This window comes from Diabrotica virgifera, chromosome 7, assembly GCF_917563875.1.
Source record: "Diabrotica virgifera virgifera chromosome 7, PGI_DIABVI_V3a".
NCBI classification, from domain to species: domain Eukaryota; kingdom Metazoa; phylum Arthropoda; class Insecta; order Coleoptera; family Chrysomelidae; genus Diabrotica; species Diabrotica virgifera.
Window position 1 is genome coordinate 196,745,443 of NC_065449.1, and position 14,289 is coordinate 196,759,731.

At 30.7% G+C, this 14,289-nt stretch overlaps 1 protein-coding gene across 1 annotated transcript in view; it reads left to right on the forward strand.

Moving 5' to 3' along the window:
* Positions 1-579: 579 nt before the first annotated feature.
* Positions 580-14,289, forward strand: part of LOC114334914 (fibroblast growth factor 20-like) — a 35,052-nt gene continuing 21,342 nt past the window's right edge. Inside the window, exons 1-2 of the mRNA XM_028285051.2 lie at positions 580-650; positions 11,379-11,502. Of these exons, the coding sequence (XP_028140852.2) occupies positions 11,382-11,502 (121 nt within the window). The 5' untranslated portion in view covers positions 580-650; positions 11,379-11,381. The remainder of the gene's footprint in view (positions 651-11,378; positions 11,503-14,289) is intronic.

Genomic DNA, 14,289 nt, shown 5'->3' on the forward strand with positions numbered 1-14,289 from the left:
GGAGGCCTCCAAATGAGATTGGCAGATGATATCAAGAAGCACGTAGGCGGATGACAGTAGCGACAGACCAACTAGAATGGAAAAGGATTGGGTAGGCCTAAGTCCAAAGGTGGACCGAAGAAGGCTAACTAGAGGTAGATAGCACCCAAAGATCTATTGGCAACCTGCCTGGGTCAGTGTTCCGACAAAAAAAAACCTCTTTTTCTGGTCTACAGAGTAAAAATGATTGAATTCTGATATAAATATCATTGCTTACTGTCATTAATATACATATTGTATTTACATAATAATAACTATTATGTTTACAATGGGCGCATCTTTGGTGTTGTTATTGAATGAGGCAAACTGGACATATGTTACAACTTTAAGAGTTTTTTATGTTACATTTATTATTATGTGTTAAAATCAGATTTAATTATATTTTAATTAGATTCTTTGTATGCTTTTTGTCATTGGTTGCGTTAGTTTCTTTATTTCTTTTTATTTCTATTGGTCCGTATTTCTCCCTCTTCGACAATTCTTTCGACCACAACGCCAAAGATACGCCCATGTAAGCATAATTATATATATTAATGACAGTAAGCAATCAGATATCTGAATTGAATTTTTACTCCGTGTTCGTTTATGTTAGTGTCTCGCTTGAGGTGTCGGTAAGTTTTTACATCTTGTTCACAATTTTTTACATTTAGGGGAGTCAAAAGAGTTTTTGCTTACGGAAAAAATTAAACAAGATTACTTTTTGTAATTTGATTAAGGAATGTTAAATAAACAACATATCAAAAAGTTCTACTCGAGAGGTGGGTGCTTCATTTTTTATTAAACAAATTAACTACGAAATTAGATGTTTTTTTAAATAACTCCGAAAAAATTAATCTTAGAAAAAAACTGACTTGACCATTGAAAAATTCAGAAAATTTTACAAAAAAGAACCTTATAATATAACGATTTTTCTAAAATTAAATCTATAGTTTCTTTATTTTTTATTTATAACGCTAAAGTCAACCTTCTCACAATTATTGGCGCACTGTTTAGTAGCGTTCAGCGAAGCGCACGATTGAATTATTTTAATATAATTCTTTAAATAATCGCTCTAATTAAATTTAACAAATTGGAACTGAAAGACGAACAATAAAGCTATCTTATAGTTATAATAAAAAGAAATAAAACATATGGGCAATAAGTACTATGTTGGCGGAAAATGAGACTTACATGAATTTTGTTTAAAAATTATTTAAAAATGTGTAACTAATACAATAACTCTCAAATGTGCACAACTTATTTCTAAAACATCTTACTAAATAATGTTTCATTCAAAAAAAATTTCAAAAATTTAATTCAAATGATACGACGTCTCAAAAAATGTAATTTTTAAAAACTTCTTAGTTTTACAGAATTGCTAGCTCTTTAAGAGGATCGGTACGTATTTTCGACTGCAATGCTATTCAAATGGGGATTCATTTTTTTCGAATCCTGAGAAAACTAATAAGTATTTTTGAAAAATTTAAACGCAGAATGAAAGATTACGTTATTAGCGAGGGCCGAAAGTCCCTGAGAACTTCTATAATGTTTATTTTAATAAGTTACAGGGGTGAAAAACTACGAGAAAATTTAGTGTTATTTTTAATTACAAATATCTCATTCAAAATAAACTTTTTATTTATTCTAAGGGACTTTCGGCCCTCGGTAATAATTTAGTCTTTAAGACGTGAACTTTATAAAAAGTTATTTATTGTGTATTATTTATGGAAGATAGAAGCAGAGAATACATCAAGATATATTCTGTGATCCAAGTATTTTGTTGCTAAAGATGTTCAAAATTGTAAGCGTTCCATAGTAGCAATATATTAGTAAAAAATCACTCTAGCACTTTTCCTCTTTTCTCGATTGAGTATTAGTTTTTGTTGTAGGTACATATAAACTATTACAATAACTGAATACATAGTTAGTGAAAAAATTATCAGTAGTAATTGCACAAGAGCTCTAAAATTATTGAATTTTTCCCGAGTGACATTTTGACAGTTTTAATTTGAAATTATGTCAAAGTGTCACGAGGGCAAAAATTCTATACTAATTTTAGAGTTCGAGTGCAATTTGTTGCGATTATTTCATGAATAAAACTGTTCAAAACCAAAATTTTATTGTAATTTATTTATGTAAGTACACATTAGTACAATTAAACACAGTTTTTATAAATATTTGACGATTGAAAGTCATCACTTTTATAATTTTTAAAACATTAATTGTCATTAATGTCACTGAATGTATTTTTTCGTAGCAACGAAGGAAATCTGACGCAATATACTTAACGACGGGCAATTATCAAAAATTATCGATTTAATTCAAATTTCTGTAGCTTTCTATTGGTCAGAATCTCCTATGAATGAAATAATCATATTTATTAACTGAATTAATAATTTGCCATTATACAAAAAATAAGAGTTATCCAAGAACATTCAAAAGCCATCTCTTTAAGTTAGTTATGACATTGTCAAGTAGAATGACATACTAGTAATATTTACATATCCATACCAGTGTGAATTTTACTACACGTAATTTGCCATGTAAAGACAGAAAAGGTAGGGATAGCCGTAAAATATTTGCGAATTATGTACCCATGGCCTTAAGAGGGTATTACCCACGTTTGAACAGATATATTACAAATTGAAGAGTCTCAGATGCAGAATCCACCAATTTAATAAAATTAAAATGGTAAATAATCATTTAAACCTAAGACTTTTCGCGTTGAAAGTTCTTACTGGTACATCCTTTTTCTGTGACTTTTTCAATTAATAAGACAGCAGACGACGAATATAGAAAACGAAAGGGAAAGGATCACATTCCGCCTTCATTCGTCTAGGAAAAAGACAGCAAAGGAACTTTCAGTACTCAAACCGAGTAAAGGAAATAAAATAATAAATGATGGTTTTGCTTGTTTTCGATTCAGAGGGTTGCACACCCGCTAGACAGGCTGTTTCTACCATTTCAGGCGTCATCAGTAGCTTTTGATAGCGTGCACACCTCTGAATCATAGATAAGGTATATACAAGAAATGGGAAAAATCACCCCCTAATTAGCATTTCAAATAAACTTAATTGTTACCACTTCACAAATTTTTTACTCGCGTATGTATTGATCATATATGATCTGTAAGGTTCATCGGTTCAAAGTCCTTATTTTTGAAAGAGCTGTAGTTAAAAGGGCTTGAACGAGTCACTTATCACAAGTGTATGCAAATTTAGAAACACCGAATCTTAACCAATTGTTGTCTTACAGAAAAACAAAAAATACAAAATATTCAGAAAAGAAAAGCCGACTTTTTTTATTTGTTTAAGATTTTTGGCATCTCTAACAATTTTTAAGTTATTTTGAAAAAAAAAAGCTTTTTGTTCAAATTTAAAATTTTTAAAAATATTACTTTAAAACCAAATTTTTTCAAAAATAAGCACTTTGAATCGATGAAACTTACAGATCATATAAACAAAACATAAATAAAGTAACTTGTGAAACGGTAACGATTAATTTCATTTAAGTTGCTAATTGGGGGGTGATCTTCCTGATTTTTTTTGCCAAAACAAAAGGGACCACCTTTATTTTGAGCGTAACTTGTTTACATTTGATGCTAGAAATTTTTTTTTATAAAAACAAAAATAAAGCTTTTTTTAAACACTTTAAAAAAGTTGTAATGTGTTTTCCTCAAGAACGCTTTATTATTTGGATATTTCACATTTAATTATTCTATTTGGAATTTTTCGAATATGAACCTATTTTTCATTAGCTTAGCTTTTGCTAGGTATAGAGACCTAATATATACACCATTTTTTGCACTTTTTATAGGCTATAGTTTTGGTAAGAATATTATTTTCGACAAAATGCTTAAGTTTTAAGTTATTTGCGAAAAACCGTCTAAAAACGTGGTTAAAAAATGAACATATCCACTTGCAAATAACTCAAAAAGTATTGATTTGGTGAAAAAACTCTATGGAAAAAAAGTTGCTTAAAATTAGTTAGTTTATCCATTTCGGGACTTATCTTGGATATATATTTTTTCACCCCCGAGATGGGGTGAAACTCACCCCCAGGGCACCCCAATCGGCACCATATCACTTTTTTTCTTTGACATGTTAGCTATGCGTATGCCAAATTTCTTGTGAATCTAAGCGGTTCTTTAAAATGTACAGCAAAAACCGTGAAAGAATGTACCTACTAACACTATTTGTCGAAAAGTTGAAAATGGCGGAGATATTGAGCAAAAACGGTTCTAGTTTAATATCAAGATGGCGGCTAACGCAACGGCGCAATTCAGTCGAGATTTTAAATTTACACTACTATTAATCCTCCCTAAAGATTATAAAAATAAAATTTGGGGCAGCTCCTAATGCTAGGTTGGGCCTGTTATTCGTCTAACCCGACTGGACTAGTAATTCCGTACAGGTACAATTACCTAGAGGTAATTCCCTCTAGGAATAATGGAAACGATTGAAAATATCTACCAGAACAACACAATACAAGTAAAAGAAGAACGAAGAACTAACGTACCCAATTGAAGCTGGCAATGGAATAAGACAGGGAGATACCCCGAGTCTTCTATTGTTCAACCTGATCATGGATGAAATAAAAATCAAAGTAAGAACAAAAAAAGAATACAAATTGGGAGAAAAACAACTTAAAACAATCTAAAAATAACGACTAAAATCCTTTATAAAAGGTATATTTTAAAAATTCCTAAAAAGGGCTACATCACAGAACTAGTTTTCGATTGGATGACCAAACATCATCAGTGCTTTCGTGATCTAACATGCTAACCACAAAAATACAATATTATAAAAATATATGGGTAAAAACCCTTTAAAAGTGATGCTTAATGAAATCAGATTGATGAAATATGTGAACTTAAACATGGATGTTCAAAATATTCCATGTAATATGCTCTAGGTACCATCTGAGCTCTAAATCGACTTGTTCACATGTTGACAGTATGGTGGCAAGTCTTATATGAAATATGTATGTAGATGAATTATGTTTAAGTTCACATATTTCATCTATGTTTTCATGACGGATCACTTTTAAAGGGTTTTTGCCCATATATTTTTATAATACTGTATTTTGGTGGGTAGCATGTTAGGTCACGTAAGCACTGATGATGATTGGTCATCCAAAACTAGTTCTGTGATGTAGCCCTTTTTAGGGATTTTTAAAATCTACCTTTAATAAAGGATTTTAGTCGTTTTTTGATTATATGGTATACAGCTAACTACAGGAAAACTTCTTCCTTGTGGATTTTTAAAATAATCTGCTATGCAGACGACGCAATACTAATCTCTCAGTGAAGATGATTTACAACGTATACTGCACCAATTTAATATAACCTCTAGAAAATTTAACATGTTAATTTCCCCCAAAAAGTCTAAATACATGGTTATAAGAGCAAATCGAACACGAATTTCGATAACAACGGAAAGCTCGAAACGAAAATGGAAGATCAGGTGAATAAAGCAAACCGAGCCGCAGGTTGCCTGAATGAAACAATATGGGGAAATAAAAACATCGGAAAAGAAGTGAACGGCAAAATTTACAAAACAGTCATCAAAATAATGCTAGAAACAGCAGAGATGAAAACACTTCGAAAAGTCAATGGTAAGACACTATGGGATAGAGCTAGAAGTGCAGATATACTACGGAGATGCATGGTAGACAACATTAATAACCGGGTGAAAAACAGAAGTGTAGAATGGAACGACCACATAAATAAGCCGAATGACAAGAGTCTGGTTAACTTTGCACCCCAGTGTATACCACAGATGTTGATAGTATTGCCTACAAAAACATTGTAGGTCACTGACGTAGAATCTTTTTACAATAATACGTTTCAGCTCTCTATTTAACATATATGGGGAAACCAGACTTAGAATGTTTTTCACCAAAAGATGCAATTCTGTTCATAAAACAAATTCCCATCAAAAGGTCAAGAAGTGTTTGTTGGTAACACGATGTTCATTCAGCGTCCACAATGCTGCTCCATATACGGAGTAGACTAAATTATACTACTGTTGTAGCTTACAATAAGATGTTTGATATAAGATATATGGAATCAGAAAACATAACAAACACAATAAAAGAACGAGATGGTGGAACAATGAAGTTAAAACAGCAGTGAAGAAAAAGAAAATAGCATGAAAAAAATACATTGAAACCGAGCTGGAAGAAGATAAAAAAGAATACAAAAGGCTGAGACGATTAGCGAAAAACACCAGAAGACAAGCAAGAACAAAGACGTGGAAAGAGTTTGGAGAAGAATTACAGGAAACTATGTAACAAATAATAGAAGCTTCTGGACAACAATCAGACATATGAAGAAAGGAAAACAAAAAGAAATAACAGCCGTAAGGGATACAACAAACCAAATTAAAACAAATCCAGAACAGATAGCTAAAGTATGGAAAGAATACTATGAAAACAAATTTAGAAATGAAACAATAGATGATAGAAATGAAATATATCAAGATAACGAGAACAAAGAAATAGAGCAAATAATTAGAGAAGAAGTAATACAGGAAGTATCAAACGTAAAAATAGGGAAAGCTGGAGGGGATAACGACATAGACCCGGAAATGGTCAAGTACATGGGAGAAGAAGGGATAAACTGGTTGTTGAAAATATACGAAGATGCATGGGAAAAGCAGCAAATCCAAAAAGACTGGCAAAGTAACCTTATAGTGCCAATATACAAAAAGGGAGAACACGTCAACTGCGAAAATTATAGAGCAATATGTTTATTATCGGTATGTTTTAAAATTTACACGAAAATAGTAGAGAAGAGGCTAATACAAGAGGTAGAAAAAGAACTGGGAGAAGAACAAGCAGCATTTAGACCAGAAAGACAGACAAACGATAACATTTACATCATTAGAAATATAATAGAAAGGCGTATTGACTCGGGGGGACAGCTCATTCTAGCGTTCATAGATCTAAGGGCAGCATTCGACTCTATAGAAAGAAAAATTATATGGAAATGCTTGCAGAACATGAAAGTACCATTACAATTACACTGATAAAAATAATTGAAAGTAGTAAAAGGACGTGTACAGATAGCAGGAGAAAGATCTGAAGAATTCAATTGGGAAAGAGGTATCAAACAAGGAGACAGTCTTAGTCCGCTACTATTCATAATAGTCATGAATGAATTGACTAGAAATATTGGAGAAAGAACGAACCAAATACAGACAACAATAGGATACCAAAGATTACAGCCAATATAGAAGACTTATTGTATGCGGATGACATAGTCCTTATAGCAGATTCCGTCACAAAAATGCATAAACATATGGACAGAAGAAATAGAGAAATTAAAAATGGAAATAAACATCGAGAAAAGTAAAATAATGGTGTTCGGCGAAAAGGAAGAAAATGAAGTAAATATAAAATGCAAAAATACTCAACTGAAAATAGTTACCGCATATGATTATCTTGGAAGTATAATTACGAATGATGGGAAAATAGACCTCGAAATAACAAACAAAACCAAAAAATCAAACAAACTGTACTACGCACTAGCGCCAGTTCTAAGGAAAAAAGAATTGTCCCAGGAAACAAAAATTAAAATATGTAATACGATTGTGTTGTGATACCGACGATACTGTATACGAGCGAAAATTGGACTTTACAGAAAAAGTATAATAGTAGGATAAATGCAATTGAGATGAGACATCTACGAGCTATAGCCGGAAAGACCAAATGGGATAGAATAAGAAATAAGGCAATAAGAGGGATAACTAAACAGGAACCGATAATGAATAAAATAATAAAGAGACAATTTAATTGGTATGGACATCTAATGAGAATGAAACCTAGTAGACTAACAAGGAAAATTCACGAAACAAGGAATATTACAAAAAAAAAGAAAAAGGCAGATCGAGGAAAAAATGGATACAGCAAATAGTAGAAGCAGGAAAAATTAAACAGAAAACGCTAGAAGAAATTAAACTAATAGCACAAGACAGAAAAGAATGGAAGATATGGGTGAATATATAGCTAAACTAAATCCAAATCCGACACCTGAAATGGTATAAGAAAGGGGAGGAAGAAAGAAAGAAAGAAACAAGATGTTTTACAAGATCGTCTACCAAAAAATTATGTTTTCTGTCAGATAATATTTAAAAAATGACCTTTCTAAATACACCTAGGGATGTTATTGGTGCTTATTTTAGGGTACTAATTAACTCAAAATCTAATTTAACAATGACACTGAGAGTATACTATTTAAAATGTTTGCCACTTCTATAAGCAGTAAATAAACATTTTTTTTTTGAAATAAATCGTTACTATTTTTTTCACAATGTCACCAATATTTTCTCTTACGCCTTTATTTTTTTAATCTCTCAACCCATTCTACATATAGTCCAATAAATGACCGTTTTGGAGTGTAATTTTCAGGGGCAACTCCTAATTGCATGAACATTTGGATTTAGCTTCTACTTACCCTCCACTTTAAAGTTTAATTTGTGCCGTTTGTTGCTTTTACTTAGAGGGTGACAGTTACCCCTTCTCGGGGGGTGAAAAACGAGTATTTAAAATAAGCCCGAAAATAGATAAATTGACAGAATATGTATAAGCAACTTTTGTTCCATAAAGTTTTTTACGTAAGTGAATACTTTTTGAGTTATTCGTGATTGAAAATGTTGATTTTTCGACAAAAAAACTACGTTTTCAGACCGTTTTCTCGCAAATTTCTAACAAAAGTGTAGCTTATAAAAAAAAAACGAAAAAAAATGGTGTATCAGTAAAGTATATAAATTGAGTAAAAGCAAAGTTGTAGCTCATGAAAAATACGTTCTTATTCGTCTAATTCCAAATCGAATAATTCAACGCGAAATCACCGAAAAATTAAGCATTTTTCGGGAAAATCTTATTAACATTTTTTAAAGTATCTAAAAACAGCTTTATATTTGTTTTAAAAAAAATTCTGGCATCAAAAATAAACGAGTTACACTGAAAAAAATGTTAACCCCTTTTTTTGTTAAAAAAATCGTGCAAACCTCCCTCTATTATAGCACCCTAAATAAAATTATTCGTTTACCATTTACCATTAGTTTAACTCTATGTGTATTGTTTATATGATCTCTAAGTTTAATTGGTTTAAAGTGCTTATTTTTTAAAAAATTTGGTTTTATAGTAAAAAAAATTTCTAAAAATTTTTGAAAAATTTACCTTTTTTAAAATAACTTAAAAAGTATTAGTGATAAGAAAAATCTTAAAAAGTAAAAAAATGTAGGTTTTGCTATTATAAATATGCTAGTTTCATTTCGTTTTTCCGCAAGACAAAAATTGGTTAAGATATGGCTGTTCAAAATTTGCATACACTTGTGACCCGTTCAAGCTTTTTCAACTATAACCCTTTTAAAAATAAGCACTTTAGTGAGACTGACAGATCATATAAAAAATAGATAAGTAAGTAAATTGTTTGTAAACCGGTAGCGACTAATTTCATTTGGGGAGCGAAAAACGGGGAGATTTGTATGATTTTTTTACCAAAAAAAAAGAGGGCGAACTTTATTTTGAGCGTAATTCGCTTATTTTTAATGCTAGAAACTTTTATAAACAATTAAAATAAAGCTTTTTATAAACACTTTAAAAAAGTTTAAAGGGATTTTTCCCGAAAAGTGCTTAATTTTTCGGTGATTTCACCTTGAAATATTCGATTTGGAATTAGACAAATAAGAACGTATTTTTCATGAGCTACAACTTTGTTTTGACTCGATTTATAGACTTTACTGATACACTATTTTTTCAGTTTTTTATAATCTACACCTTCTCTAAAAATATTTTTTTCGATCAATTATTTACTTTTTGGGGTATTTGCTAAAAACCTTCTGAAAACGTAGTTTTCTTATCGAAAATAAACATTTTCAATCGCCAATAACTCAAAAAATATTAACTTACATAAAAAACTCTATAGAACAAAAGTTGCTTAAAATCAGTCAATTTATCCATTTCCGGTCTTATCTTGAACGTATGTTTTTTCACCCCCGAGAAAAGGTGACTGTCACCCCCCCCCCCCTCAAGTAAAAGCAACCCACTGCACAATTTTTTGAAGTGAAGGGGAGGTAGAACCTAAATCCAAATTTTCATGCAATTCGGAGTTGCCCCTGAAAATTACACGGTATCGCCGTATTTCCCGTTTATTTACTGGGCTAATATTCATGTAAGTGGCATTCCTTAAGCTTCCACTTTTGAAATCGCTTAGGAGTTCGTAGTTAGACTTAAAGTTTTTAATAATTCTAATGGGGAAATAAGTCACAATTTGATTTGAACACACTTGGACGTCGTTATCACAATACAAAATATTAATAAATTAAACGAAAATGTTGTTTGTTTAGTAAAAAAAAATTCTTCTTATAATTGAATTTAATCTGACTCATTCATAAAGGCAATTCAGAATTCAGACAGATACGTTTTAAAGTAGGAGATTTTAAAATGATATTGCCAATATTTATGAGTTTCGTTCCTGGGACGACTTTATTGAGAGATAGTTCATTCGATTACATGAAATCAACTTTAACCCAAGAATATTCGTCACAAAAAAATCATAGCATGTGATCTGTCTTTAAAAAGACAACCACATGCAACGGTGCCAGTAAAATCCTTGTGTTAGTGATTCCATAGTAAATCACAAGGAAAACCCTTTGAAAAACATTAATATTTTCAAGTCAAAGTGTGGCTTATTTTCCAATTGGAATAGTTAGAAGTTATTTCCAAGAAATAGCTTCAGAACAATGTTAATAAGTGCTAATTCGGATTTTAAATAAGTGATTTTTTAAAACCTCCTTATATTACTACTTTTTAATGGCAATGTTAGTTTTTCGTCAAAATCAGATTGTTCGACACCCATCTGAGGTATAAAAGTGAAAGCTCTAAATTAACAATTAATTTTAGAATATAGGTACCTGAGACAGCTGGATGGAACATTTATTATTTATTTTTATAATAGGGTACATCGATAATAATGCACGTCTATTCTTCGGAATTTCAGAACTTTTAAGTCATAAGCATTGTAACCTGTTAATTCCTTACAATAAACTAATACCCAGATGCTTACTTATTGTATTTTATTGGATTGGGACGATTTATGAGCTTCCGGAATTAGGTACTAAATTACATATTATTAAAATTTATTTACTTTTGTGAATGATTTTATTTTAAATATTAAATTTTATGAAAAATAAGCTGTAATATGCCAAATATTGCAAAATATGCAGAAACAGTAAAACATGCAAATATATGCAAAATATGCAATTGTCTTTAAATCCGGTATCTAATTAAAACTAAGAACTAATAAAGAAGGAAATATGATATTTCATTAATTTCATATAATGAAATTTTAGATAATGCTCACCTGTTGGAAACATCATTCAAACCCTGTTAAACTTTGGTGTCTAACTGAATGTCATTTGACTATAAGGCCCAACGGAGAAGTTCTTGGAACTAAGGACGATTCTGATCCTGATAGTGAGTATAAATTTGTTATGATTATAAATTAATGTCATCCAATTAAAAAATTTACTTGAATTTAGCATCATAATAAAATTCAGACTATTAAAAAATCTCAACTTATCCTACAAAGATGGTTTTACATTATGCTATTTTCATGCTAGGCAAGAGCCATGCAAGACAGATTATGCCGCTGCGCATGCCCACGCGCCATTGCTACGCCATTCCTGTGCTAGACGAAAAATTAAAACGTGTTCTATTTTTCACGCTCTTTTGATATAATTTGTCAAATTTTATGTTGCCAATATAGCAAAATTTATAGTTTAGAATAAAACTTTACCTTATTGTGTAGATTTAAATGTTATTTATTGAAAGTAATAATAATTTGTGATTTATATTTGAATATATTTAGTTTTGGACTGAAATTTCTAGGCGAAATATCTTAAGTTAATGTTTTAGACCATTTCTTTTGTTGGCAACAATGACAATGAAAGTGTTATCAAAAATTACAAAGAAATAGCTCTGATTTAAAAGGGTCAGGCTAGACAAGAGATGTGCCATGCAAGACGGAATTGCATAGCATCAGACTTGCATAGCCAAGATGTAAAGCTGCTTTAAGAGGAATTTTGGCCAAATTTGAGAAATATATTAATATGTGGAAATTACCCTATAATTAAATAAACTATCACAAAAACGAGTCTGTACCGTCATTAAAAGAACAAAAAATACACTTTTTTTTTTCAAATAATGGAAGAACTATGCCTAGATTTTGTGTCACATTGGAATTACTAAAAATCGATTATCTATAAGTAACAAGAAATCGAACTTGATACTCTGGGCAAATTAGCAAAACACAAGGAAAAGTTATTTACCAGCAATTTTATTGCTGGAATCGAATCTTATGATTGTATGTATTAATAATATAGGTATGCAAAGTCCGCAGATTGTGCTCTATTTTTTTATAAAAAAATGGCGCCCCCATATCGTGTTTTTTTCATTTACTGCTCTATAACTCCAAAGTTTTTAATTTTACGCCAAAAACACTCAAATAAATTTTCAGTAGTAATTGCACAAGAGCTATAAAATTCTATATTAATTTTAGAGATCGAGTGCAATTTGTTGCGATTATTTCATGAATAAAACTGTACAAAACCAAAATTTTATTGTAATTTATTTATGTAAGTACAAATTAGTACAATTAAACAAACAGTTGTTATAAATATTAATTTGACGGTTGAAAGTCATCACTTTTATAATTTTTAAAACATTAATTGTCATTAATGTCACTGAATGTATTTTTTCGCAGCAACGAAGGGCATCTGACGTAATATATTTGACGACGGGAAATTATCAAAAATTATCGATTTAATTTAGATTTCTGTAGCTTTCTATTGGTCAGAATCTTCTATGAATGAAATAATCAGTAGTAATTGCACAAGAGCTCTAAAATTCTATATTAATTTTAGAGTTCGAGTGCAATTTGTTGCGATTATTTCATGAATAAAACTGTTCAAAACCAAAATTTTCTTGTAATTTATTTATGTAAGTACAAATTAGTACAATTAAACACAAAATTTTTATAAATATTTGACGATTGAAAGTCATCACTTTTATAATTTTTAAAACATTAATTGTCATTAATGTCACTGAATGTATTTTTTCGTAGCAACGAAGGGCATCTTACGTAATATACCTAACGACGAGCAATTATCAAAAATTATCAATTTAATTCATATTTCTGTAGCCTTCTATTGGTCAGAATCTCCTATGAATGAAATAATCACCGTAATTAAATTCTGCATACAGACATGTTTTTCTCGATTTACCTTGACGAAAATTTTGCGGGTTTTTCCAACAAAATCTTTAATTTTCAATACTCAAGTTTTAATTAAGTAATTATTTATCAATAACTCAATAACTTAATGGCATAAAAGTACTTTTGATATAGATTATAAATATATATTTCCGGAAACCAATGGAAATTAAATGAACAGTTTAGCAACAACTAAATTGTTCATTTACAATTTACGGTAACAATAATAACCATAGTAATTATGATACATCGAAAAATCCTCGATGATCAGATTCCTGAGCATAACATGAGCGATAACAGTATAAGGCACTAAGTATGCCCCAAACGCGATGGGCGGCATTTGTGTAGTGTAAATGAAAACAAAAACCTAGACGGTGGGCGTCCATTTGTGTAATAGTCCCACGAAAGGGCGTCTTGTGTTACACGACAAATGGACAACAAAGGCAAAAAATATGTAACATGACAAATTTAACAAAATATAAAAATATACTTGGTGCTACTTAACTTTTGATATACCTCGGAAGCTCTAAGTCTTCAGAGACCTAGGGGTGTGGATTCTTAATAGATGTTAAATAAAATTGAAACTTAATTGCTCGGGGGGCGCCATAATTAAAAAAAAAAGAAAATATCATATTATATGTTTACTTATAAAAAATATTAAACTAAGAATATCGGTTTTTTGAAATATCTGTACTTACCGTAGGCTACTTTCATGCGTGATTACTTTATAAGGATAGAGATGGGTAAAGAAAATCTGGTAATTAAACATAATTCTTACTTTATTGAAGCAAATAAAAATTCAACAAGGTTGTTATCAAAAAAAAAAAAAAAGTTTCATCAATTCGCGAGAAAACGTAAGAGTTCAACAATAAGAAAATAGCGCCAGTACCTTGATGTGTTCTTTATCCATAGTCCATCCATGCGGCAGTTACGGTGTTAGACAATGTCGTGATGTTACGACACATTTTTTTGCCACGCACATAACGACACTC